Source organism: Adiantum capillus-veneris, chromosome 8, assembly GCF_014529385.1.
Source record: "Adiantum capillus-veneris isolate H3 chromosome 8, ASM1452938v2, whole genome shotgun sequence".
In the NCBI taxonomy this organism is placed as follows: Eukaryota; Viridiplantae; Streptophyta; class Polypodiopsida; order Polypodiales; family Pteridaceae; genus Adiantum; species Adiantum capillus-veneris.
In genome coordinates this window covers 37,056,935-37,084,461 of record NC_140938.1, presented here as the reverse complement: position 1 = coordinate 37,084,461, position 27,527 = coordinate 37,056,935, and the positions used below count along the sequence as shown (strand labels likewise).

General features: G+C 44.7%; 1 protein-coding gene across 3 annotated transcripts in view; it reads left to right on the top strand.

Annotated features, from left to right (window-relative positions):
* Positions 1 to 26,575, top strand: part of LOC147451971 (RNA-binding motif protein 25-like) — an 89,889-nt gene extending 63,314 nt beyond the window's left edge. For 2 of the 3 annotated variants that reach the window (XM_086517818.1, XM_086517820.1), the window contains exon 8: positions 25,699 to 26,575. In XM_086517818.1, the coding sequence (XP_086373944.1) occupies positions 25,699 to 25,956 (258 nt within the window). In that variant the 3' untranslated portion in view covers positions 25,957 to 26,575. The remainder of the gene's footprint in view (positions 1 to 25,698) is intronic. The other variant, XM_086517819.1, reaches the window with a different exon arrangement.
* The last annotated feature ends 952 nt before the right edge of the window (positions 26,576 to 27,527 follow it).

The window sequence follows — 27,527 nt, the reverse complement described above, 5'->3', positions numbered from 1 at the left end:
AGAGAGAGAGCATCTTGGTGGAAGAAGATTCTTCTTAGTGCTTGGCATTCCCAACTTCCTTTTCAAGGAAAAGTGTTTCTTCGACGAGTTCTGATAGGAGGCTTACCTTTGGCATCTTGTCACAAACTGCTGACTCGTCAAGTCACTGAAGAACGGAGCCAACCTTCAGATCCCGACCAAGGGGCCTAAACCTAGTGAGGAAGCAGAAGCAGCATAAGAAGTCATACCGACTTGCAAAGTCTTGCTGAGACGCCTATTTTTAAAGAGAAGTTTCCGCCAACTTATAGGACCCCATTCGATGGGGCCCAAGCGACCCAAAGACATTAAAGTAAAGCAAGCCCACACACACACACACACACACACACACACACACACACACACACACACACACACACACACAATTGCGTGGCGAGTTGATGATGTGGCAGCAACATGGAGTCCCGGATTTTGCGCTGACGGAGCTATACGGATTTTCGGATTTTACGTTAACATGCGGACGTGGCAGACTTGTATGGATTTTCGCATTTTACGCTGACTGTTGACGTGGCACAGTTGCATGGATTTTTGCTTTTGCGCTTGCAGCTTTTGGGCATCTGCTTTTCGACCAGATGCGTTGGAGTTTATAGCTTTTTATGTAAACTGCTTTTCATAGGCCAAGGGCCTTTAAATATGAGCCAAGGGCTCATTCTCTGGCATGCTCCGCGTGAGGTGCAGAGGATGGAGTACCGGCGATGTACTGAGTTCAAGCAATATAAAGAAATACCAAAAGGGGAACCAAGGTTTGGGGCCAGTGCTCTTTGGGGTGGAACTCTGCCACTCCATGTCGTGTGTGTGCTCTCTCTCTTTCAGTTCAGTTGTTATTGAAGTGTTAAAAGTCTGTTTAGTTTGTTCTTTTCCGTTGGCACGTAGTGCCCGTCTCGTGACAGTGGTATCAAAGCTTCAGACATGTGCTTTTTTGAAAGCATACCGGTCCCACCAAAGAGCAGACATAGCAAACCGGCGCTTCCAAAGTGTACTGGAATTGTATTGAAGTATCTTTATGTCTCAACCTTGGATGTATTAGCAATTCCCACCCTTACTTCATCGCGCATTGGGCGCGCTTCTGTCCTTATCGCTCTGTCTTACAGGGCATAAGCCATAAAGATCACTTGCAGAGAAGGATCTTTTTTTTTTTTTGAGCTACCAATTTTCTCAGAGGCAGTGCCATGTAGTGGTTGATGTCTATAGCTACCAAGCCGCACACTCCAAGGACTTGGCAAGCTTTCAAGAATTTTTTTGCCCGAAATTTTATGGTTTCTGGCAGCTTTTGGCAGAGAGGAGTATCTTGAAATGCTTGGTACGGAAACCCTAGCAGAATACAACTTGAAATTATTGGACACCTCGCAAGAGGTATCTCTTCTCGAGTTGATAACCTTGGAGGTCCGGTGTGATTGCTATGGGACTACCATCACCGCTACAAGAATAGTGTCTGTCGAGGCTTGTTTCGACTATTTGAGAGCTTATGGACCAAGCTTATGGAAGAAAATTAACCCTAATCTTCGTGAAGGTTTCAGTATGGAAAGCCAGCTGTCTTTTTGAGCTCGACTGATGTCGAGATCCTTTTGAAGTTTGAGTTTTGTTTGAGAACTTGTTTGGAATTTGTTTCAAATGGATGGTATCTGTTCTAAACCTGTCTTGGTACCGATTTGAATTGTTTGACTTGTTGGGTCTAAAGGCCCTCTTATAGCCTCTCTTACTCATTTATTCATTCTTTTATACTTGGGTGTGTTCACACCCAAAGGCCATTTAAATGGTCACAAGTTTGTACCCTTAATAATAAAACATAGGGCTTTTAGTTGTGTGCGCAAGAAACACACTAACAAATCGTACGCTCTCTCCCTCTCTCTGCAACAGCGCTCGAGTTCTCTCTCTGTGTGCTCGTGGGCTCTTCTACACCCATCGCCAGCTCCTCTAGCATTTCAAACTGGTATCAGAGCCAAGTTCCCTACTTCCGCGCGCATTCCCTCGTGAGAAATGTTCATTTTCTCTCCTGCGCAGTTTTCTCTCTCTAAAAACAGCAAGCGCAGGTGTTTTCTCTCTCCTCCCCGGGCTCAGGGAAGACAATACCTCAGCCCATAAGTGCTTATATGCTGAAAACAGGTTGAAAACAGGTCATTTCGGGCTGTTTCTCTTCAAAAACAGGTTTTTTCTGTTAATTACAGCAAGCACAAGTGTTACAGGTACATTTGGGACACTTTGGGCAACACCAATCCACCCGGAGAATTGGGGATTTTGCCCTATTTGCTGAAATTTCAGTAAATTTCAGCAAATTGTCACTTTAAACTTGGGGTTTTGCACATTAGTGCAAAATTATTCAAGTCTACGCCTACAGGTGTAATTATAGGAGAAATTCTCGAGGATTCGAGTTGAGAAATTGAGGGCTTTTACTGATTTTTCAAAAATTTCAGCAAATTGTGTAGTAACTTTTGGGGCTTTTGCAAATGTGATGCAATTCTGGACATTTTATGTCATGTATTGCAATTTGTGGTACAATTGAGCAGAGTTTGAGACCTCTCTCACATATACAGGAGGTTTATGTGACAATAAACACATGTATTTACTTGTGGATGCTTCCCATTGAGTCTATGTATTGCTGAAAATACATTTTGCAGCAGCTTTTACCTCAGTTGCAGGTTTGAGGTTGTTGCAAATGCACTTTGGTTTTATTGCTGAAGTGGGAGCATTCATGCACAGGATGTATGCTTCATGTGTGTGCTGAAATTTCAGTATTTACTACTGAAATTTATCTCTTTTACTACTGTACACTTTGGATAAAGTGTTTGTAACCCAGTGTTACGTTTCCTTGCACTTCTATAGTGTTCTCTGAGCCTGCAAGAGGCTAAAATTGCAACTTGCAGCCTGCTGTTATAAAATTACAGCAGTGAATTTTGCATCGAAATGGCTTCCAATGCATCTACAAGTAGCAGTGAGTCAAAGTCTTTGATGGAAACCAGAAGATTTGATGGCACTGTCTTTGATTTGTGGAAGGAAAGAATGCAAGGCATTCTATTCCTTAAAGATTGCGAAGATGCATTGCTCGCAGCAAAACCTGAAAACTTGTTAGATGCAGATTGGGAAAAGCTGAACAAAAAGGCTATTGCTTATATCAAAATGGCTGTGTCAGATGATGTGCTTACTGATATTAAGCGTCTTGACACTGCACATGCTATTTGGCAGAAGTTGACTAGTACGTATGAGAATAAAACTCCTGTGAATCAAGTTCATCTCATGCGGAAACTTGTGAACATGGAATTGGATGAGGCAAAGCTTGCATCTGAGCATTTGAATGCGTTTACAAGTGTTTTGAGTCAACTTCAGGATTCAGGGCTGCAACCATTTGATGACAAGTTGAAAGCTATCTTTCTTTTGATGACTTTGCCCGACAGTTGGGAAGCGCTTGTCGTGTCATTGTCAAACAATGCTTCTTTAACCTATGATGGTGTAAGAGGCTCCATTCTCAATGAGGAGATTAGAAGGAAAGCCAATGGTGAAGGCAGTGGCACAACTTATCATGTAAGGGGCAGGTCAGAGAAAAGGAACAATGTAGCTAATAGGGGCAAGAGTAGAAGTAAGAGCAAGGGAAAATCTCAAGACATAACTTTCTATCAATGTGGACGCAAAGGGCCTAAAAAACAGATTTTATTGTGACTGCAGATTTTACAAGCAAGAGCTTGAGAGGAAGAAGAAATAGCAGGGTAAGAAGAAGGATGTAGAAGATGCTAAAGGTGATGATGACACCTCCTCTTCTTCCAAGGATGTTGGCAAGGCAAATGTGGCCTCTAGTGTGGTCATAGAGGAAATTGTTGATGTGGACGAAGCACTTGTCGTAGCTTCGAGTGTCTTTGATGATGTTGTGGCTATGGCAAGTGATATGTATATCACGAAGCCAGATCTTATTGACGCTTTGCTTTCAACACATGATGGGTTGTCCCAGTCTTGGATAGTAGATAGTGGTGCCTCATTTCATGTAACTCCTCCTTTGGAGTCTTTTGCTACATACACTGCAGGTAACCTAGATAAAGTTTACTTGGGTAATAACTATGCATGTGACATTGAGGGTGCTGACACCATTTACTTGGCTTTGGAAAATGACCAAGAACTTGTTTTGCATGATGTTAGGTATGTGCCTGGCATTCAGAAGAGTCTGCTATCAGTTGGGCAGCTGGATGTAAAGGGCTACTTCACTACTTTTGGTGGTGGCTCTTGGAAAATACAAAAGGGTTCTATGTTGATTGTGAAGGGTAGCAAAAGGGGAACTTTATACTATTTGCATTGCAAGGCCTTACCTGGCAAGTTTGTTGCTATGGTTGAAGTTCATTGTCCAATGGAACTTTGGCATAAGAGACTTGGCCATATGAGTGAGAAAGGACTACAGGTCCTCTCCTCTCTTGGGAGATTTGATGTAAAAGGTCCTTGCCTTGAATTTTGTAAAGACTGTATCTATGGTAAACCAGTGAAGTTCTCTTATTCGTCTGGTGTCTCTAAAAAGTTGCATGCTCTTGATTTAGTACATTCAGATGTTTGCACTATGCCTATGAGCTCACATGGTGGTGCACGCTATTTTGTATCTTTCATTGATGATTTCAGTAGAAAGACTTAGGTGTATGTACTTAAAAACAAGAGTGATGTTTTTGACGCTTTTAAAAGATTTCATGCTTTTGTGACCACACAAAAGGGTCTCAAGTTAAAGGCCATAAGAACAGATAATGGGAGAGAGTATGTATCACGTGAATTTAATGGTTTTTGTGAGATGCATGGTATTAAAAGGGAGTTAACAGCCCCTTATAATCCATCATCTAATGGCATGGCTGAGAGATATAACCGCACAATTTGTGAGAGGATACGTTGCATGTTGTCCACAGCTAATCTTCCGCAAGAATTTTGTGGGGAGGCTTTGAATACTGCAGTTCATGTATGCAACCGTTCTCCAAATCGTGCTTTGGACAATGGCATCCCCAAAGAGGTTTGGTCTGGCAAACCTGCTTCATATGACCATTTGCGTGTTTTTGGCTATGAGGCATTTGTACATGTGCCTGTAGATCAGAGGACTAAGCTAGACATGAAATCCATCAGAGGCATCTTCACATTAGGAAAAATATGGACTCTCCTTGGGTCTTTTTGATTAGTGAAGGCTTAAGGGAGAACCAATGAGAAGGCTCTTGGGATATCACCTAGAGGGGGAGGAATGGTAGGGGTGCAGCCTAACTGTCTCCCTCTTCAATGCTTGGTTCTTAGAGAGAGGTGGGAGGTAGGCTAGGGGGGGGGGGGGGGGGTAAATAGGAGGAGAGAGATGTCATAAAAGAGGGAGGGACCCCCAAAAAAAAAACGCGCATGCTTAAAAACCCTAAAAATTGAAAATTTTTTAAAAGTTCAAAAGTTGACCCATTTGCCTCCAAAACTGTCCCAAAACATAAACTAACTAAAAAAAGTCAAATTTTCCTCCCAAAATCCACTTTTCTCTCTCTCCCTCATTACTTTTCTCTCCCACACTCTCCCTCTTCTCCCTCCTCCCATTCTCTCTCTACAGTCAAGGCAGCCATAGCCAAAAGCTTTCCACCACTCTCTTCCCTTCTCTCCATAGCTCCCCCTTCTCTCACACCTCCATCAACCCTCTACAGTCCCACACTCCATAGCCCACAGCTCCACTATCCTCTCTACCTCTCACTCCTCCCCTCTTTCTCTATCTCCACTGTCAAAGCCACCATAGCCACCATAGGCAGCTCACCTCACCCTCCCCTCAGTACTCAACTCTTTCAAATCCCTTCCTAAGCCCAACTTCCCAAGCATGTCCACGCATAGACGGCCCAAACTAGAGATAGAGGAGATTGTGTTGCACAACACAAAAGACTCAGAGGGGGTATGGATCCCACAAGTATTCAAGAAGGGTGCATGGATCTACATGCAACCGTCACGTGCTGGACCTCATCGCGTACGGTGTCGAGGCGTATTGGAACGTCATTGGAAGGGCCGGCTATTGGCATTCAAAGAAACAAAGTCCGGAATGGTGGCCATCGTACAACACGTCTACACTGCAGCTGAGCTCCACCTCAAGAGAGCTTCAACTCAATTTGCACCTCATTGTAAGTTTTCATGGTTTAGCTATCCCATGCATATGTCATGTTTACGTTTATGTGATCATTATGTTTAACTAAGGACATTTGTAAAGATGTTTTTCCATTCAGCTTAGTTGAGGAGCAGCCGCTTGAGTGCCTCTCAGGCACGTTCATGGTTGTGCATGCTCACATTGGGGGGAGCTTATGTTTCCTAATGTTTCATCGAAAAAACTTACCGAGCAGCGAATATTCATGTACTCCCACAAGTACGTGGTGCCGAAGTCAAGCCAAAGCTATGGTAGGTTAGAAGCCGTGGAGACACCCTCATTACAGAGTGCAGAATGGCCAACTCCAGACCATTTGGCTTTGCTTTCTTTCAAGCGCAAGGTGCTGCAAGATTTCCAAGGGTCCCTAAAGTTTGGTAAGGCAACCAGATCGGTGGGTCTCAGTTGGCATTGTCCCATTCATTTGTTTGTGCATGCATTCCGCTCTCTGCCGATTGTAGAAACACCAACAATGTTTGTTTGCAAAGAAGTTGACATAGATGCAATGGACACCATTCTAGGTGTCAATTGGGGCTATGTTGACGGTTTGCATGATGGTGACCGTTGTAAGTGCAATGTGTCCCCCACACAGCTTTGCCTTCTGTATTTGAAAGCAAGGTGTACCTTGTATGCACGGTTTAGCTATGAGAGGTAGATGCACAAACGTGGCAAATGGATACCCTTGCAGCTGACAGCCGAAGAGATTCAATCCTTTGAAATTCGTGTCCGCATGCCCAATAACGAGGTGGAGGTGGTTGCAGTGAATCCGCATTGGACTCTTGCCAATCTTCGGGAACACTTTGTCATAATGGGATTCGAGGATGTCGGTAATGCAAGTTTCAAACTAGAACAACGCAAGGTCTGCTTTGTGCTTGCTTAGCTACCTTTTCTTATTTTTTGTGGGTTTTTGTATTTTGATTGGCCATTTTTGGTTGTATAGATTGGAAGGCGGATGGAGGCCACTATGCTTGTTTACAAAGATTGGGCTACAGACGAAATCATCTTGTCTAAGTGAATTGGCTTGTAACTTTAATCGTTTATATATTGGATATTTTATTAAAGATTTTGAAAAGTTTTAAGGTGTTGTACTTGATTTTGTACTGGAGTTTTAAGGTGGTGTAAATTTATTTTTTAAATGCATATTTTTTATTTTTTTCGAGATGGAATATGTCTATATAAGGAGGACCACCTCCTCATTTCACCATTTTCATCCCAGCATTGCAGAGAGACCTAGCATACCCAATCACGCAAAGAGAAGAAATGGTTGCTACTAGTGCTTTAGATGCATTCCTTACTGAGGTTGGGCATGCAAATCGCCCTGAGCTTCAAGCATTTTTCACAACCCAACCCGATTTGGAAACCACCTTGACCCTCCACTCTCAATCTCTTAAGCACATTACTTCATACATTTCCACGTGCATGGGGAGATTCATTGTTGAGTTACCAGACCGGCCAGGGCAATGGGTCCCTGAAGGCCTTCTCCACCACATCTACCAAGGGGACAGGCCATTTCATCAGCGGCTTGCATGCTTTGTCACCATAGCACAACCCGCCGGACAATATGTGCGGCTTGAAGCTGACGATGTGCGAGCAATGCGTAAGGGAAGGATCAGAAACACTTTTTTCTCTGTTCAGGCCATAATGATCTTCCTCCTTCACGAGTGCCCATCAGGCCCTGACGTAGTGCTACCTCACTTGCAGATCGGCGGGGTATTGGCTGATGTGAAGGACCCCAAGCCCGCGGCCATTGACTCATCCGCAGAGGAGAGGACGCTTGCCTTGACCTACCCTGTAGGGATTCAAGGCCTCTTGGAGGCCTCTCCATCAGTCGGTTCATCCTCCGGACCGCCAGAAGGAACCACCACTCGGGATGCCATCCCTGAGGTAGAGATTACCCGCTTCTTCTCCATTGTGGTGGGTGGGGAGGAGTTTGTGTTTATGCACGATCTGGAGAAATCCTTTGAGCTTCGCATGGATGAGTGTTTCGCCATCCTCGATGCCCATGGCAAGTTTGATCTTGATACCACCACCTCCCATGACGATGATCTCCTACTGCCCATGGGGAATACTTTGGCGGACACAATGGCGATCGCACAAGCCGAGGTGGTAGCGGCCGAGCAGGCCAAGTTCTCTGAGGAGGAGTTTGTGGCCGTGCAAGCCACGTGTTTGGCTAAACGCGCAAGAGTGGATTCACCACCACCTGCTGCAACACTTGTTTTGCTTGATCCAAAAGGGAAGTCAAGCGTGGATCTTTACTTGCACCCGGATGCCGATGAGGAGGATCGTAGACAAGAGGTATAGATGCTCACTTACATTTGATTGTTACAAATGATTTTGTTAATGTTATATGATAATTCTGTGCCATATCTCAGAAAACCTATGTTCTGCAGGATGTTCTGGAGGTTGACGCCTGGGCGCAACGGTCAGGGGGGAGGAGGACGCCGTTCGGACCTCAAGCGGCACTTGCTCACTACCTCGGCACACTTCCCACTGGTGTCGTGGTGTTTGTCCATGCCGACTACTCTCCCAATGGTCGCTACAACATTTTTGCTCTCCGTTCACTCTCCAAGGCGTTGTGTTTAACAAGACTTGCCCAAACGGCCAACCTTGTAGTGCTTGTAAAGAAAGATTTTGCAATATCCACTTTCGGTGTAAACTTTCGCGGGCGCCTTATTGCCCATGTCGGCATGAACCAAGCTATAGGGGTTAATGACACCCAAGAAATCACAACCACTTTACTTAACATGGAGCCACCCCAAAAGGCCAAACGCCAGAAAATTGTAATTAGAAAGATCCTAAAGCAAAAGCCGGATATCATGTAAAGCATTGATTTCTTTAATGAAACTACTTTTTGCTGTCTATGACTCTCTTTCTTGCAAGGTTTTGAATTTCTTATATGTTGGGCTTCCATTGTGTATGAGAAGCACCATAATTTCTCCTATGACTACTAAAGGGTTTGACAGGCATTAAAATTAAAAAAATGCATACTTTGTTATATCTAGGCTTCCAAAGTTATGTATGTGCCTAGTAAAGGGCTTGGAAGTCCCTAAAATATGTTGCCACAAGGGCGCGCATTGGGGCTTTCCATCAGCTGATGAACTATGCAAATGCGCGCCCTTGTGGCAGATGAAATTGGACACATCTAAGAGCATACCGAGGTACAAAACAGAGTGACAAGACATTAATACCCAGTTGCAAAAGAGAAAGACATGGATACCCAGGTAACCTTAAGCCCATCTTGCCCCAGATACCTAAAGTTGTATCAACAAACCACAAGAGTAAACTGTGGCAATATCTAAAGCCCTTTTTGGAGTATAGGAGCATACCCAGTTACAAAACAGAGTGACCAGGTAACCTTAAGCCCATCTTGCCCCAGATACCTAAAGTTGTATTAACAAACCACAAGAGTAAACTTTGTGGCAATATCTAAGCCCTTTTTGGAGTATAGGACTAACATGGACTAAGGGGGGATGATTGCCAGCAGCATCTATGCTAATTGAAGCATTGAAGCAAACAAAATATACTTATTGCTTGTCAAAATTGTCTGGAAACCACTGGAAAGTGTCTGGAAAGCACTAGGAAAGGCTGCCACAAGGGCGCGCATTATGTCCATCCATAGGCCTCTGGAAGCCCCAAATGTGCGCCCTTGTGGCAGCCAATTTGGGGGCATTTCAAGCCATTTTCAACACTTTGTATATGTCTTTGCCATGCAATAGTCAGTCACATAGCATGGATACATCAGGAAGTGCATGCCCCACTTAGCCAAGGTGCTAAACGTAGGCAATTTTTCACAATAACAAGCTAATGGCTACATACATATAATAGAAGGTAGACAAAACTTGAACCAGTGCTACATTGCATGGTACATAATTAAAACAATACAATGCGCAGTGGGGTATACAATAAAAGACGATTATATTCAAATTCTTCCCAATACAATGCACAGAGTGCAGGGTAGTTTTCGTTCAACGTACGGGACGTCTAGTACCGTTCGGTCGGACGCGTTCCGTTCCGTACGTTTAGTACGTTCTGTACGATTGAAAAATGTAGCCGTTTATGACCGTTGGTGGCAGTTTTTGCACGCGTTAGTGGGCGTTTAGGGAGCCGTTTTGGAGCATGCTTGCAATCATGTGGCATGTACCAATGCCTATTGCCATGCTCTCCCTTTCACATCCATAATGCCCCATGCTCTCCCTCTCCCATGCTCTTCCTCTTCCTATAATCTATGTAAGCAACTCCTCCACCTTGTTCTCAACACAACTTACAAGCTACAAGCTCTAGCCTCTCAATGCTCTCATCATCCATGTGCTCCCATTGAAGCTCTCAAGTGACAAGGCTCAAGCTCTCCTTCTCTCCCTTGGGTTTCTCCCCCTCAAGCTCCCATTGAAGCTCTCGAGTCTCAAGTGACAAGCTCTCCATCGTCTCTCCCTCTCAAGCTCTCATAATTGTAATCTGTCTAAATGTCAAGTTTCTTTAAGGCCTAAGCCTTAGGCTTAAGAATTATTTGTTTTTTTAAATTTTGAACGTACATAACGTCAACGTACATCATAATTTTTTTTAGTTCGTTTAGTACCGCACATCGTCGTACGTGTACAAAACGTACAAGACCGTACGAGACCACCCTGACAGAGTGGGATATACAATCAAAAGACGCTTGTATTCAAATTCTTTCCAATCTTGGAGTTCCGTAAATCGAAAAAGGTTGATGCCTAATTACAAGCTACTCCTCATGGCGCAAACGGCGAGCAAGCTGCATATCCTTGGGCATAATGGTTACACGCTTTGCATGGATGGCACAGAGGTTAGAATCCTCGAATATGCCAGTTAAATATTGCTCTGCTGCCTCTTGGACTGCCTCTATGGCCACAGCGCCCATCCGAAATGGAGTGTTGTACAATTGCAAAACCTCCCTGCATAGCCTTGCAAAAGGGGCCCTCCGAATCAAGAGCTCGGTGCTCTTTTGATAGTGTCGAATCTCCGCAAAAGCACGGCTGCGCTTTCGTACCTTCTGAGGTCGACGTGGAGGTGCATTTTTGGCACGAGTCGGGGCAGCTTGCTTCCTCTTCTTGTAGACAATGCTCTTTCTCTTTTTTTTCTGCACAGACACTTCCAACACCTCATAATCTGATTCCACCCACTCTCCATCTGATTCGTGCTCTTCACTATTGACCGGATGTGATGGTGTAGGTCCACTCCCTTTAGGAAGTGTCTTACCCCCAATAGACATGTGAGTCTGATAAGTTTGTATTTGGACGCCAACCCATGGGGCATCTTGATCCGTTTGCGTCTCTTCGGAGCCTTCTGATGGTTGCTTTTGGTTGTTTGTTTCTTTGCCCTGGTCGCTCTCATCCTCCCTGTTGCCATCAAAATCGTTGGAGTCCGATGAATAGACAACAACGTGATGCTTCCGTCTCTCTTTTGCTGCTGTAGAGGACTGGCCATGCTGATTTGAAGCTCCAGCTTCTTCTGTGTGGACTTCACCTTGAGCTTGTGAAGTTCCATCTTCTGTTGCTGTCATAGTTACCAGGAACGGGAAACCGGAACGGGAACGCGGAACGAGGACGTGAAACAAAATGCCATTCCGTGTTATGAGTACTCACATTTGAAACACGGAACGGGGATTTGGAACGGGAACTTGAAATGGGAACGGGGAACGGAGACCTGAAAACGGCCATTCCCTGTTACTATGGTTGCTGTACCTTTGAGTCGTTGGCCATCCGGCCCCTCTGGATATGCAATCCTAGCTGTTTGTTTTGTTCTTGCCATGGTAGCACCTAGTAGGGAAAATTACAAAATGAGCCCCTTCAACCTTTAAATAGGTTTTTTTGAGATTTGGGCCCTTTCACACTATGCGGCCAATTGAGTGAAACTCAAATAAAGCAATTGAATTTAACAACTAAACCTGGATCATGCGGACGGCTGACGTGACGTCCAAACGCTGCCTTTTCGATATTAGTTGCACGCCAAGCTTCATGGCCTAGGGACGCTCGCGAGTGTTTCCACTTCTCGGATGCTGCAGTACGGGAAGCGTTGCGTAACTGCTTTGCTAACATCGATTCTCTTGCTTTCTCAATAGTACGAGTTCTCCCAAAGGTGTGGCTAAAAAACCAGTTAAACATCTCTTGGAGGTAGTTGGAGTGTGAACTACCACCACCATGCCGAGTATTCTTGAAGTAGACTCCTTTTGCTCGATAGTGGGACTTCTCCATGCCTTGTGTACTCCATATATCAAGCGAACCATAGCGGTCCATGAAGTATGCACCATGCGCATAGAGAATGTGCTAAAACAACCAAAAAGGAGATAAGCGAATAGAAAAGTTGCATTTTCAAACATTGCATATGTATTAAGTCCGTTAAAACAAACCATGTAGTGTGTAATCTTGCTTTCAGACCATCCGTCCTTAGCGGCCTTTGTGAATTCATAAAGCACCTTCTTGAACTCCTCTTGCTGCTCAACGGTGGTGCTTGAAAGATTCATCAGTTGCACAACCTTTTGAAAGGATGACCATACTAGCTTGCGTTGGTTAGCAACCTCCACATTGGGATCTTTGTCCGTCGTGCATGAACACAAATCTTTCCACAACTCCCACCACTTCTCACTTGCTAGATCGACACTTGCCTTGGATACTTGCATTGGAGACTTTGACATCTTCTTGAAAAATCGACGTGCCTTGGCTCCATTCATGGAAACCTTCTGTGCCACCTCCTATGTCTTCTCCCTACAAGTCTCTGCTACAATGTTCACCCTTGATCGGTGACATCCAATCTCATTAAGGAGCGTCTCCACCCCTTGCAAGGAGTCTTTTGACCGTTGAAGGGGCTTCATTGTGAAAGCATAATCAATGTGATGCTTTAGGATCCTATCAAATATTCGCATAAACGCATGCAATGTACAAAAGTGAACATTGTTGAGAGAGAAGGGAATTATGGGGTTCCACCCAGGATCTTTGCTATCCCTATTGGGCACCTGCAGCATATCACATGAAAGAACCGAAGTTTGCCACTCCCTATTTATATGGTTATCATTATCTTCGTCCTGACCTTCCACTTGAGTTGCTCGACTTGTCTTGTGCCCTTTCGTACAGAATGGACAGGGTAGTAAAGAATTTGCACCTTGTTTGCATCCAAGCATGCACTTTATGGTCTTTAGATCACCACCTAAATGCCATTCAACATCAAACTCCCCAGGTCCTGGAACCATGAGCTTCTCACCGTTTATTTGAGCTTTAATGACCTTTGTGACCCATGGGATTCTACTGAAAATCCATGCAAGGACTTCATGTGTCTCTTTCGGAACTTCAATTGCACCAAGCCACCATATATCCTTCTCTGATTGCACACTAAAAGAGGGCTTTGTCGCTTCACTCGAACTGCAAGATTGCTTGGCATAAGCTAGGGCTTCATTCATAAGCGTGACGCTCATTCTCTTCAACGCCATGGATTGCTGCAATCGTATCAAGTCCACAAAGATATTGTTGAATTTGGTGTAAACAAACCCTTCGGTCCGCAACACACTGTTAGAAACAACACCGCTTTCCTTCCCGCGGCCCTTCCTTCCTTGTGATTTGCTACGGAGCGGTTGAAGAGGCATCATGTCTTCAATATACAAGTAGTCCCCTAATCGGTGAACAACATCTTCATTTGACACCTTCTTGGCAATCTGCACTCTGTGAGGAAGTGGGAATAGGTTTTCCGTGACTCCTCGACTTCTTAATGCATCTTTTAATACTTGATGTATTGCTTGATAGCCCTTGGTACTAATCCCAACAGCATCACAAATATCCTGAACATCTAGATCAGTGACAATATTAGAAAAATCACTAAGAACTCTCTTAGTGATTGCGTCTTTCAAGTGTTTTGCCTCTGGAGCATCAAACATCCCAATAAAATCCTCTTTGTTGAAACAAGAACGAAGTAAAGTAGCCCTAGCTTCCGCATTCTCGCCGCCGCACGTTTCTTGGACGAAGTTCCTATTGCCCAAAACAACAATGATGAGCCGTATAAGACTTAAACAACATGAGGGACAGAACATGTTACCTCATAGCTGTCACCCTTCGTTTTCTTGCACCTCCACGTGGTGCAAGAGTCTGAATTTTGGACAACTCTCGTTTCCTCACCCTACCTCCCATGGCAGTACTCTTCATGTGTGAAAGAGTATCCTCAAGCTTTTTAATTACATTTTCCTTGGTTGTGATGGTGCTCTTTGTCTCCTCAAGCGCACTAGTAGCTGTTTGCATCTGATCTTGAAGATTGTGGAAACTCCCATTGAGAAACTGCCAATGACGCAAGTAGATCTCGGACCGCGCAATCTCGTGTTTGTTGAGTCTCTTGCAGTAGCCCAACAAACCTTGCTCTCCATTTCCAACGTATTGCAACAGTGATGGAATGTTTGTAAAAGACGGATGAACATTGAGAGAAGGATCCTTTGGATACAAGCATCCGTCTGTCCAGAGATCCACATTCTTCTCCCCTTGAGCGCGGTGTTCGTTGGCTGAAGGTAATGTACCCAAGCATGTTTTCTTTGTCGGAACATACTCTTGAGGTAGGCGTAGGAAAAGCCCTAGAGACCTACCGCGTGAAGAGCTTGCTGGGACATTGGTCACGTCGTCAAGAGGCATTGTAGGATGGAGAGATGGAGCTTGAAAGATGGAGAGATAGAGCTTGTAGGATGGAGAGATGGAGCTTGAAGGATGGAGAGATGGGTGTGTAGGTGCAGGTGCAGGTGCAAGGGGGATGGGTGTAGGAGAGGAGCTTAGATTAGGAGGGAAAGTTTTCAATTTTGGGGGGAATTTCCTAAAAGTTTGGAGGGAGTAAAAAAATGTTGAATTTTGAGTAATTTAACTTAAAAATCGTTTTTTTATTATGTGTATATGTTGGGGATACTTTTTAGGGGGGAATAGGGTTTTTTTGAAAGTTTTTGAAAAAAGTCATTTTTTTGACCTCTTTGACCCACGGATTTGCTTAGGTGGCATGGGAGAGTTAAGAGGCCACTTACAAGTTGGCCAAAAAGTTAGAGAGAGAAGACCCCCTACCCCCCTACTTTTCAAATGGTTTACCCCCCCTTTCCCTACTTTTTAAATGGTTACCCCCCCCCCCCCCCCCCCCCCCCGCCCCGCCCCGCCCCGCCCCCCCCCCCCCCCCCCCTTCCCCCTACCTTTTTAGGGGTCAAAGGTGGAGGAGACCCTACCAAAATAGCCCCATTCAAAGCCTTTGTCTCCCTTAATCTTGGCAGGCTTCCTTTAAATTAGGGATTCTTACAAGGCCCATGGAGAGTCCATTTTTTTCCTAATGATGGGTTATGGAGATGAGGGTGAGATGGGTTACAGAGTATGGCTACCTGATTACAGGAAGGTTGTACGCAGCCGAGATGTAGTATTTAATGAGGCTAAATTGCTCCAAAATGCTACACATGTAGACCATGATAAAAAGAGGGTCAAATTTCATAATGACCAGCCAGCCATAAAGCCTTCCTTGGCTGAAAATATGGTGCCTATTGATGCTGAAAATGAGCAGCAACCATTTGTGCAACAGCCAAAAGAGAATGGACAACAAATAGATGCACAAAATGGGGTAGAACACAATGACCAGCAGGCTGAAAATGATTTACAGCAGGGTATAAATGCTGAAAATCAGCCGCTAAATGATAACAGAATCATTCTTGAGGATGTGGACCCTTTACCGGCAAATGTAGATCATTGGGTGAGGAGATCTACACGTCAGAGACGTCAACCAGAGAGGTTTCAACCATCTTTGGATTGTGTTTTGTTGACTGAAGAGGGAGAGCCTCTTACATACAAAGAGGCCCAGTCTTGTGACGACAAAAGTAAGTGGGAGCTTGCTATGAAATCTGAGATGCAATCACTGTATGCAAATAATACTTGGGAGCTTGTGCATTTGCCCAAAGATAGGAACGCTATTCCTAACAAGTGGGTTTATAAGATCAAATGTGTTGATGACAAACCCAAATACAAAGCGCGTTTAGTTGCCAAGGGTTATGCACAGAAGGAAGGCATTGACTTCCAGGAAATCTTCTCACCTGTAGTGAAGATGTCTACTCTCCGTGTGTTGTTTGCTCTATGTGCTATCTTGGATTTGGAGCTTGATCAAATGGATGTGATCACTGCTTTCTTACATGGTGACTTGGATGAGGAGCTGTATATGCTGCAGCCTGAGGGCTTTGTCATTCCAGGGAAAGAGCATTTGGTATGCAAACTAAAACGCAGCTTGTATGGGCTGAAACAAGCTCCTAGAAAGTGGTACAAAAAGTTTGATACTTTTATGCTCAATCATGGTTTCAAACGTAGTCAAGCAGATCACTGTCTTTACACTAAAAAGGCTCCTGATGGTAGTCTTATTGTGCTAGTCCTATATGTGGATGACATGTTGATTGCTGGCAAGCATAAGGAGACTTTGAATGCTTTGAAAAAGGAGCTGAATCGATGAAAGATTTGGGTGCAGCTGAACATATTTTGGGTATGCGTATTAGGAGGGATAGAAAGAAGCGTCTTTTATTCCTTTCTCAAGACAAGTACACCAAGAAAGTACTTGAGAGATTTAATATGGCTGATGCTAAGCCTCTTGGTGTGCCCTTACCTACGCACACAAAGCTTAGCAAGCTTGATTGCCCAAAAGATGATATAGCTGCTCATGCTATGAAAGGCATTCCTTATGCTTCAGCTTGTGGTTCATTGATATATGCCATGGTTGCTACACGACCAGACATTGCTTATGCAGTGGGAGTTGTTAGCAGGTTCATGTCTAATCCTGGCAAACCACATTGGGAGGCAGTGAAGAGCATATTCAGGTACTTAAAAGGTACACTGGACACATGTATATGTTATGGCAAGGGTACACTATCATTGCGGGGATTTTGTGATTCGGACATGGCAGGTGATCTTGACACTAAAAAGTCTACCAGTGGGTATGTATTCACACTTGCTGGAGGTGCTATTTCATGGTGTTCAAGGTTACAGAAGATTGTGGCTGTCACGAGGACGTGGCAGTTATTAACCATGTCACAGAGATGTGGCAACTGCTAACCTTGGTTGTTGGTTTCTTTCCAATGGGGTTTATTTTATTTGTTTTGAGACCCTCTTCTTGAAGTAGCAAACGGTCGGACATTGTATGGCCAATGTGAACGGTAGATTCACCCGCAGACGGGAAGTGGTCGGCACTGGAATTCGTATGGTAAGAGGATGTCTAGGCTCAGAGCAAGATCATATAGGTCCCCCCGTCGCACTTAGCAAGTTGGTGGATACTAGGAAGTGAACTCAATTAAGGCGTAAAGTCAAGGTGGGACTACCAACAAAAAGTATCCGATAGTTGGGCCACATTGCACTTTTGGATGTGGCTCCAATGAGGATAGATGGTCAGAAGACCAGTGGGAGCCCAACGGAAGCATCTCCTAAAATTTAGGGAACTGCTATTTTGGGCCGTGAAATGTGTTCGCGTCATTACCTCCGGTATGACTAGGGGAACACTTTATAACTCTGCCGCGAAGTCAACCGACGCGTCAGTTGGGATATTTTTAAGCGGCGAACCCGAAACGGGAAAATGCTTGAAAATGCGCCAAGTGTCACATTTTGGTGAACTTTCCTCTTGCAAAAAAATGGGCGCTGATTTTTATGCTGGGAGAGGCCTCATTTCAGCTTTTGTCACAGGTTAAGAGCTATGGAGTGCTTTCTTTCCCTCTCATGTACAGTGTGGTGCTAGGAGTGATGCCCTGCACACTACACACTGCTCTCTCTCCCCCCTACGTGCAGTTATGTGATGCCCCACAAGAGGGCTACTCATTTGACTGATGTACAGTTGTGTGGGTTCATGCTTTTGTGCTGAGGCAAGAGCCTCCTTGAGCAGGAACAGGGGTAGCTAACTGCTGCTCCAAAGCAGGCACTGGAGAGGGTCATAACCTCACCGTACAGGTGCAAAATCAGCGCTGTGTATGCGCTGTAAATTCACTGTTTTTCAGCCGTACGGACGCCAGGATCATTGGGAATCGTGCCCCATTGGCAAAGGACAGTTAGGGGACTGTTTGGGGCTGAAAACAGGGCAAAAACCAGTAAATACAGCGTGCTGAATTTACTGTTTTTGGACAGGAATCAGAGGGTATACGACAGTGCAAGCGAGTTCCAGCAGGGGAATTGGTTTCGCGCAAGTTTTGGGGTTGTTATGCTGCCGAAATTTGGCCAAATCAAATGGTATCTAGGTGGATACACGTGAAGGATTCCCAGGACCTTACCTTGTAATTTACCTTGTAATTTACCCTCCTAAAGAATAAAGAAATACCGAAAGGGGCGCCAATTTTGGGGCCTACAGGTTGTCGGCGTCTGCTCGGAGCATTCTAGCTTCCGAGCTGTGTGTGTGATTAAGTGTTAATTCCCATTGCATGTTCTCTTTGCAAAGTGCTCTGTGCGTGTGTATAAAGTAAAGAATTTCGGGTGAAAGCCAACGCCTACCGCCCTACGGGCCGGTTACAGTGGCACTGAGCACTACAGAGGCTGAATATATTTCAGCCACAGAGGCTTCTAAGGAAGCTATTTGGCTTGGCAGGTTGGTCAGAGACTTTGGTCTTCCTGCATATGCTCCAGTGCTTGGTTGTGATAGTCAGAGTGTTGTATGCCTGACAAGAATGCCATGTTCCATGCTCGTACCAAACACATTGATGTGCGTTACCATTTTATACGACAGGTATTGGATGATGGCCTTGTCACATTGACAAAGGTCAAGACACAGGATAACCCTGCAGATGTTCTCACTAAGTGTCTTGCTAAGACACAACATCAGCATTGCTTACACTTAGTGGGAGTTACTTAAAGGTACCACATCGGGCCTTTAAGTGGGAGGTTGTTGGGTCTAAAGGCCCTCTTATAGCCTCTTTTACTCATTTATTCATTCTTTTATACTCGGGTGTGTTCACACCCAAAGGCCATTTAAATGGTCACAAGTTTGTACCCTTAATAATAAAACATAGGGCTTTTAGTTGTGTGCCCAAGAAACACACTAACAAATCGTACGCTCTCTCGCTCTCTCTGCAACAGCGTTCGAGTTCTCTCTCTGTGTGCTCGTGGGCTCTTCTACACCCATCGCCAGCTCCTCTAGCACTTCATGACTCTGGTTTAATAGTGGTTTCAATGCATGGTGATTTTTTTTAACTCCCGGGTGGAGTAGTGAGAAATGATGTTTGTGAATGCTTGTTCATACTCATGGCCCGGACCCTTGTGGTTATTTGCGGGGGAGTCTTAAGAAGTCTGAGCAGTGGTTACTCTCAACACCTCCAGCATATCATGTCATCTTTACTTTTTTCCGATGGTTGGGTCTTTCACACATATGGTCTATGCACAATGCTTTTCTTTTTGATTCCCAATTGGGGGTCATAGGTCACATCAAACGCCTTCGCGGATTGCTGCTCTGGTGGGTTTCTTGCTGGTAGATGGACGTGTCATTTGCAAAGAACAAGCTTTACCATGGCCACATGCTATACGTACAACTTACATGTCTTGAATGTGTTTGATAGTTGAAAGGGTAGATGTCTCAAAGTAGGCCAAACTACCTACTTTTCTTTTTTCTTTGATTTGATTTAATCAATTAATCATTACGGAAGAAAAAGACTTGTATTTTGTTTGTGACTCCCTGTGCAAGTTGTTGAGAGACGGAGAGAAAGAAAGGCACTCACTGATCAAGCTTCAAAATAGAAAGCCCAGTAGTCCATATATGCCAATGAATCAGTTATTCAAGAGAGATGAGAGGGCCCTTTGGAAACCCAGAACCAGCACCTACAGACAGCAGGTAGTGGAACTGCCTACAAGTAGTCATAAAAGCGTTTCAATAGTGTGGGGGGTGGTTGAAGCACTCCCCAGTGCAAAAATTGTTGCTCTGTGTCGGTAATGCTGCCATCATGCTCCTTTGTGACAGTTAAGTGCTCTGATGTGTAGTGTATGGGGCACAGTTATGGCAGCTAGAAGGCCCTCCAAAGCGCCATTAGTGGGTCTATGAGGGGTCCTCCTTATATCAACAATTCCTTGTCTTTTATTTAAACCTATATTTTAGAGAGAGAGAGAGAGAGAGAGAGAGAGAGAGAGAGAGAGAGAGAGAGAGAGAGAGAGAGAGAGAGAGAGAGAGAGAGAGAGAGAGAGAGAGAGAGGTGTGCTCATTAAACCAAAACCAAGTTAGAAAGCCCAATAGTCCATCTTTGGAAAATATCTAATAAGGATTATTTTCAAGATATTGGAATACCAATCACAAGCCGCCACTAGATTAACTAGTTTTGGTTCAAAATGTAAGGCCTTGCACATGGCAGTCCAAAACGAGTGCTAGACAGATAAGCATGGGCGCAAGCTTTCCGTAGTTTTAGCCGCATTCACTTCGCCACATTCACTTTGCTGTTGTCACTGACGCCAGCTGCAGTAACTGACTGCGGACAAGGTGTCTTGCGCTTTTGCTGATGCCCTCGACTGTGCTGCCTTTGTGGCTGCTAGCTTTTGCTATGGTGCTTGCTTGCATTTCTTCTTTTTATGCTCGATCTGTTTTTGGTTTATTTTGGTTTTCTTTTCCTTGTTGGCTTGGTTTTGGCGTATATTTTTGTATATTCTATGCTTTCAACCTTGCTCTTGTGCGCGTGGTGTGTGGGTGCATGGGACTTGTTGATTTGCACTGTTTGTTTAGTTTCTTTTAGTTTTCATGCTTTGGATGTTGCTTCTGGGTGTGTGTGTGTGTTTGGGATGGGTGTGTGAAGCTTGGTTTGAATGCATGTTTTGGTCTTCTTTTTGGATTTCTGGTTTTTGATCTTTTCTTTGTTTCTGCTGCGTTTGGTTTTTACCCACTTGTTTTCTTTTGGTGTTGTGCGGTGGGCTGTTAGGGTGTGCTTGAGCTTGCTGGCTCGTCCCTCTCTACCAGGTTTTCTGCTGATTGACGTCTTTTGGCGGGCCCCAAGTCTCCCCAATTTTGGATTACAGGAGCCACCTTCAGCAAGTGGACTGTCCTCTACAGTGGCAGAGACCTCAGTAGCTTGAGTTTAGTGCTCCTGATGGTTTTCCCTCTTGATTTCCCCGACTCCCCTGGGTAGATTTTTTGGTGATGCTAGTTGCTTCTTATCTGTCATCTTCGTCATCGACTGTTACCACTCTTCTGTGTCTCCTCAGACCATGGTTGCAGATGGTCCTAGTTGGTGGGCGTTCGCTGATGGCTTTGTCGTTTTTGGGATTTTGGAGTATAGTTGCTGAGAGCACTATCGGTGGGAAGTGCCCATGTTTCAGAGGCAGCTGTCATGCTCTCTCTTCCTTAGATGGCTAGAGCACTTTTTACTCTGTTTAGGAGAGGTTTTCCCCTTGGCCTTTCATTTCATGGAGTTTTTGTGTATGCCCTTGTAGCTAGTTGTATATGGTTTGATAGATGTTGCCCTTGGGCCTTCTTTGTATATCAGTCATGTATTTGCCCTCAGAGAAATCAGCATTTTGGCGAGCGAGAGAGAGAGAGAGAGAGAGAGAGAGAGAGAGAGAGAGAGAGAGAGAGAGAGAGAGAGAGAGAGAGAGAGAGAGAGAAATGAAAATGAAATGAAATGTTATATTAACGTCTTCAAAAGGCCAAAGTGACCTATGAGACCAGCAAGTTACAATGTGGTGGATCTGATACAACGTCAGAGTAACAAAATAACAACATAACAAAACAAAAATACTATGGAATCCTAAGCTGCTGGATGTGAACTAAGCAAAGTAAGCAGTTGGCTGGGATAGCTAAATAGCTAAATCACAGGAGATCCAGCATCGATCTCTGGCGGATCTCATCAATCTCCTCTGTGGTCAGTAGTCTGCGCAGCTCTAGTAGGAACAATCCGAGACATCTCTGATCCTCGTATCTCATGACTCTAGAAAATGGTCCGAAACCCTCTCTGAACAGACAGTGGAAGTTGCCGCGTATCTCAAAGTACGCTGGGCAATGACATGTGTAGTGCAACTCTGTCTCTAGCTCTAAGTGACATATCCTGGCCCCTCCTGGTACCCTCGAAATTGGCTAGTCTCGATCTGGAGCTGATGTGAGGATGTGCGTATCTGCCCAATAGCGCATCGTATCCCATGAGATAAGTGCGTATCCATGTATGCAGGCCTAGTCACAAAACCATCCTCCGTGAGTTGGAGAAGATACTCTCTGTAGAAGGCCATCTTCGTGCCCAACTCCTGTGTCGGTTGTATCCATGTGCTCCTGGTATCTAGCCGAATAAGATCCTGGCGTATGGGTTTGGTGATCTCTGTCTGTGTGAGAGACATGGAGGGTGCATCCAGGAAGTATTGAAATGGAGGCAATCTATCCATGGTGAAACCATGTGACTGAAACCATGCAGTCATCTGTCCATACTTGTATTGCCTTGTAGCGCTAGTTGTCGCGATGATTCCTGGGCAAGCCGAGCATATCTGTCCGTGGGGAGATCCCATAAACTGTGTATAAAGGATACTGATCTAGTCAATGCCTCAACCACGAGGGGGGGTGGGGGGGGGGGGGGGGGGGGGGGGGGACTAGCTCGGGTCGGATAATCTCATGCGGCACTGAGGCCTTAGCTCGAATCATCCGAGCGATCATAGAGACCAAAGGCCTCTCCATATATCTCCATCCATCTGTGTTGCCAGATCTCCCATGATGGTCTACTGAGGGTCCCCGTACCTGAACTCCGTAGAGCATACCTGAAGTCACTAGAGTGTCAAAAAGCCAGAGCTTTGTTCGCGGTTCCTGAAACTGAACCTGCGAACACATCCTCTCCAGTCCTCCCAAGGCTACCCATGCTCTGGTCAGTCTGTTCTCTGATGCTCTCCCCATTTAAAATACCGGTCCACCGAAAACTACCCCAAGATAGGTATATGCATCTGTGTACTCCACAGTCTCCTAGCCATACGTAAATGTGGGTGCTGACCTCCTGACCCACTATGGTGTGGTGTTGAACACCATAACCTTGGTTTTCCCAAGGTTGACAGACAATCCACTATCACGAACAAATGTATGCAAAGCATCTAAATGACGTTGCACCCCCTGTGGAGAGTCAGAAATCAACACAATATCAGCAGCATATAGTAACAACAGAATTCATGTCCCTGCTAGCTGAGCCCCTTTGTCTCCCTGACGCTCTACATAGTCTGAAAACTCATCCACATACATCCCAAAAAGAGTCGGAGATAGGGGGCATCCCTGCTTCACTCCAATAGTGTAGTGGACCATGTCAGACATTCCCTCAGTAGTGCGTACCCACCCCATCACTGTCCTGTATAAAGCCAAAATACCCCATATCAGCTCTATAGGCACACCCTTGTCCTGTAGTCTACGTATAAGTCTGGCTCTCGGCATTGTGTCAAAAGCTTTGCGGAAATCCACAAAGCTACAATAGATCCTCTTGCCATGGTGTCTACCCTCCTCAATAATAGCTCTGAGTGTCAGAATCTGGTCAAGAGTGGAGAAACCTCTCCTGAATCCTGCTTGCCGGGTTCCTGGAATTGAACCTTCGAACACATCCTCTCAAGGCTATATGCTCTGGTCAATCTAGTCTCTACTGCTCTCCTGAAAGAAAACCTTGGCCCAGTAAGATAGGTGTATGGATCTGTGTACTCCACGACCTCCTGACCATAAGTGAATGTAGGTGTTGATCTCCTCATCCACTGCAATGCGGTGTTAAACACCCTAACCTTGGTTTTACCAAGGTTTACAAACAATCCGCTATCCTCTGCAAACCTATGTAATGCATCCAAATTTTGTTGCATACCCTCGGGTGAGTGAGAGATCAACACAATGTCATCAACACATAACAACAATGGAATCCATGTCCCTGCTAGCTGGGCACCTCTGTCACCTTCTCTGTCAATGTAATCCGAAAACTCATCTTTATACATACCAAACAGAGTAGGAGACAATGGACAGCCTTGTTTCACTCCAATAGTGGAGTGAACTAAGTCAGATATCTCCTCTGGAGTACGTACATGTCTCATCACTGATCTGTAAAGGGTCATGATCCCCCAAATCAACTTATGGGGCACTCCCATCTCTTGTAGTTTGCGCATCAATCGGGCTCTGGGCACCATTTCAAATACTTTGCGAAAATCTACAAAGCTACAATAGATCCATCTCCCATGTGCCTTGCCCTCCTCAATGATGGCTCTGACTGTCAGAATATAATCAAGAGTGGAGAAGCCTCCTCTGAAACCGGCTTGTCTGGCTGCCTGTATGCCCTCACTCTCTGCCCGCAACTATTGCTCAAGGATAGATTCATACAACGGTGCCAATGTGTGTCGAATCATAATAGTATGGTAGTTTCTAGGCACCTTAGGATCCCTTGCCTTGAAGATAGGCACAATAGTAGACAATCTCCAAGTCTCAAGTAGACCCTCGCACATGACCCTATTGAACCGAACTGCAAGAACCTTTGTCAGCATATCTCTAGCATATATAAAGTGCTTTGCTACTAGACCATCATGATTATATTCCCTCCTTGTTTTCATCCTATTAATGGCCGTCTTTACCATCTCAGTTGTAAAGAAAGTACTCGTAGATGGGCATGGCTAAGGAGGATCTGGAAGGGATGTCTGTCTAGGGACCGTATATAAGGATGTTGCACTGACCCCACACATCAGGGGAGAGTCACTGGAGGAGGAGAGTGCTCATGAAAGAGACGTCATGCCTCTTCTGAGTCTCTACTCAAGAACAACTGGTATAAATCTCTCTCCATTTGAGCTAGGAACGCTCGCTTCTTCTGTCGCACAGGTGCCGGAAGGCTATCCGAGACTGTCTGTGATCGATGACCCCTAGGAGAAGATCCCTCTGAAACTATGCTATCGTCTCTTTGCATTCCTCGTCATACCAAGTGTTATGAGGCATGCTCCCAAGATGGCATCTCTGCTAAGGCTGAGTGTGTGGGTATGCCTCTGCTGCTGCAGCATGCAGTGTCTCAGTCAGCAAAGTGGTGATTACCTCCACTGAGAGTCTTGGCCTGGCTGCTGGACATAGACGACCATAGATCTCCTCTGTGTAAACGGAGTCAATCTCTAGTGTAAACGTATAGTGGGTATGTGTTCTCCCGCCTGACATCTGAGCTGTACTGTACTGAAAGGAAACTGAAAATGTCAAGAGAGCATGATCCACTGCTACACCCACTGGTCTGGGTCCTACTGTGAAATCGTGAATGCAAGGGATGGCGCTCAGTTGGGAAGCAAGTAAAACCAGCTGCTGCAGGAAATTGTTGTATGGCAAGTATGGCCAATCCATGTGAGGCCCCCATTTCCATCAGATATCTCCCGTAGTTGGTGTACTCCTCATCTTGACCTTCAGTCTTTTCTGTTTGGCCATGCGCCTAGTTGTATCTTGTTTTACAGTTTTCCGTGTCTACAGGCCTGCTACGTAAACGGTGACGTACTTGCTGTCAGAATAGGCACCATTTGGGGGTTCTGGAAGATTTTCAAGCAATAAAATCAGCCTCCTTTCCACACACACACACACACACTCAGAGAGAGAGAGAGAGAGAGAGAGAGAGAGAGAGAGAGAGAGAGAGAGAGAGAGAGAGAGAGAGATTGATTGATTGATTGAGAGATTTTTAGTTAATTCATTACATTGTGCAGCATGGCCTGCATGAACGAATAAGACCTTGGGTTTCAAAGAAGATTTTTGAGTTCTTAGGAGAAGAGGAGGCCACCCTCGTCGATTTCATCATTACCAGTGCAAAAAAGCACATGACTCCCACCCATCTGCTGAAGCTTTTGGAGAATATATTTGTAGATGAGGCAGAACTCTTTGTTGTCAAGTTCTGGCGAGTGGTTATTTATGAAATAAGTAAAGTGGAGTGTGGTCTAACTTAAAAAGGTTAACATGGCTTGATTGAAGCTTCCATCTGTTTTGTCTGGATCTGCTCTTATAAGCTGCTGAAGCTCGTAGAGATGTATCCTTCACAAAGAGGATCCGGAGGTAGATCCGGATCGAGGCCTTAATGTTTCTCGCGCCCACAGAATGTTGAGTCTTTGACCAGCACTTCATCAACATAAATTCCGAGGCGGCAATTAAGTGAGCTCTATAAATGGAGCAGTTTTGTATTCTCAATCTGGTGCAAACAGGTGGTTGGCATTTTGGTTTTGGAAATGGGGGACTATCAGCACAAGGTTGCCAACTTTGCATGGAGGCAATTCTCTGAGAGTTCATGCAATGTTGATGATGATGAAAATACGAGCACAGACTGCTTCTGAGATGAGGTTTTTGCACGACGTTCATGCAAACTTGCTTGATGGAAGCAGTTCTCTTATTTATGCTTTATTGATAATGATGAAAATATGAGCGCAAAGCGCTTATGAGATGAGGTTTCTACAGGCAAATTAATATTTTTATTTCCTTCTTCTAATATGTATTAGGGATCCTTTCTAGGTCAAAATTCAGGAGGGCCATTCATGTTGCATGCCTTGCTTCAAATCCAGAGTATGGCTTTGAGTGGAGAAGCTTGTTTTATATATATGTTCAGGGTGCCTATTGGTGTGGGAGTGTCAAGATATAAGGCTGGACCTTTTTACTCTTTAGACAGTTGCATCCAATAGAGTATTGCTATACAGTAGTGAGTAGGCATTTGTGTGTGCACGCACGTGCTCCAGCAGAAGGTTTTTGTTATGGTGAACAATTGTGAAGTCTTGCAAAAGGAAGACGTCGATCTATAAACAACTCATTTTGATTCATGTAGTCTTGCAAGGATGTAAAACAAGTCTATGTTTTCGTATTTTGTGTTGCTATATCTTGTTCCAGTTCTGCAATGTTATAGACTTGTACTTGATATGCCTCATTCATGTACCAAGTTCCCACATGAAAGATGAAGTCAGGTTGCTAGCATGGAATGAGCGGAGATGTCTCACTTTCCACTATTCTCTTCTACAAGGTTTTCTCTCAGGGTGTTCACTACATGTAAACCGTCAATGTTACATGGGTTCAAGGCCTAATTTAAAAACCCCAAATCTATACGTTTTTCATCGATATAACACACATTCTACTATTTCATCAATATAACACACAATTTACTATTGCAATCTGTGTATCTACTCCATCATTGGTACCCTTTTGTATGTTACAAATGTGTAAATATATCACTTCAGAATTTTGTATGGGTAAGCAGGGATCCCAAGCTTTGTTAGCAAAGATTCATGTGTTAAGAATGGGACCCGAGAACTTTGGCAGAAAAAGCTCTGCAACAAACCTCTGATTGGTAATTGAAGAGTGAGTGTCCCAAAGAAAGTACTGCACCGTGGATAGGGTTCAAAGCATTTGGGCATGGGAAGCCTTGCATGCTAGCTTTGAGACAAGGCGTCATTGGTCAACAAGAGGGTTCACAAATCTTCTATGTGCCTTTTCAAAGACAAAATTTGATAAATTTGACACATTTTTACTTTTTTTTTTT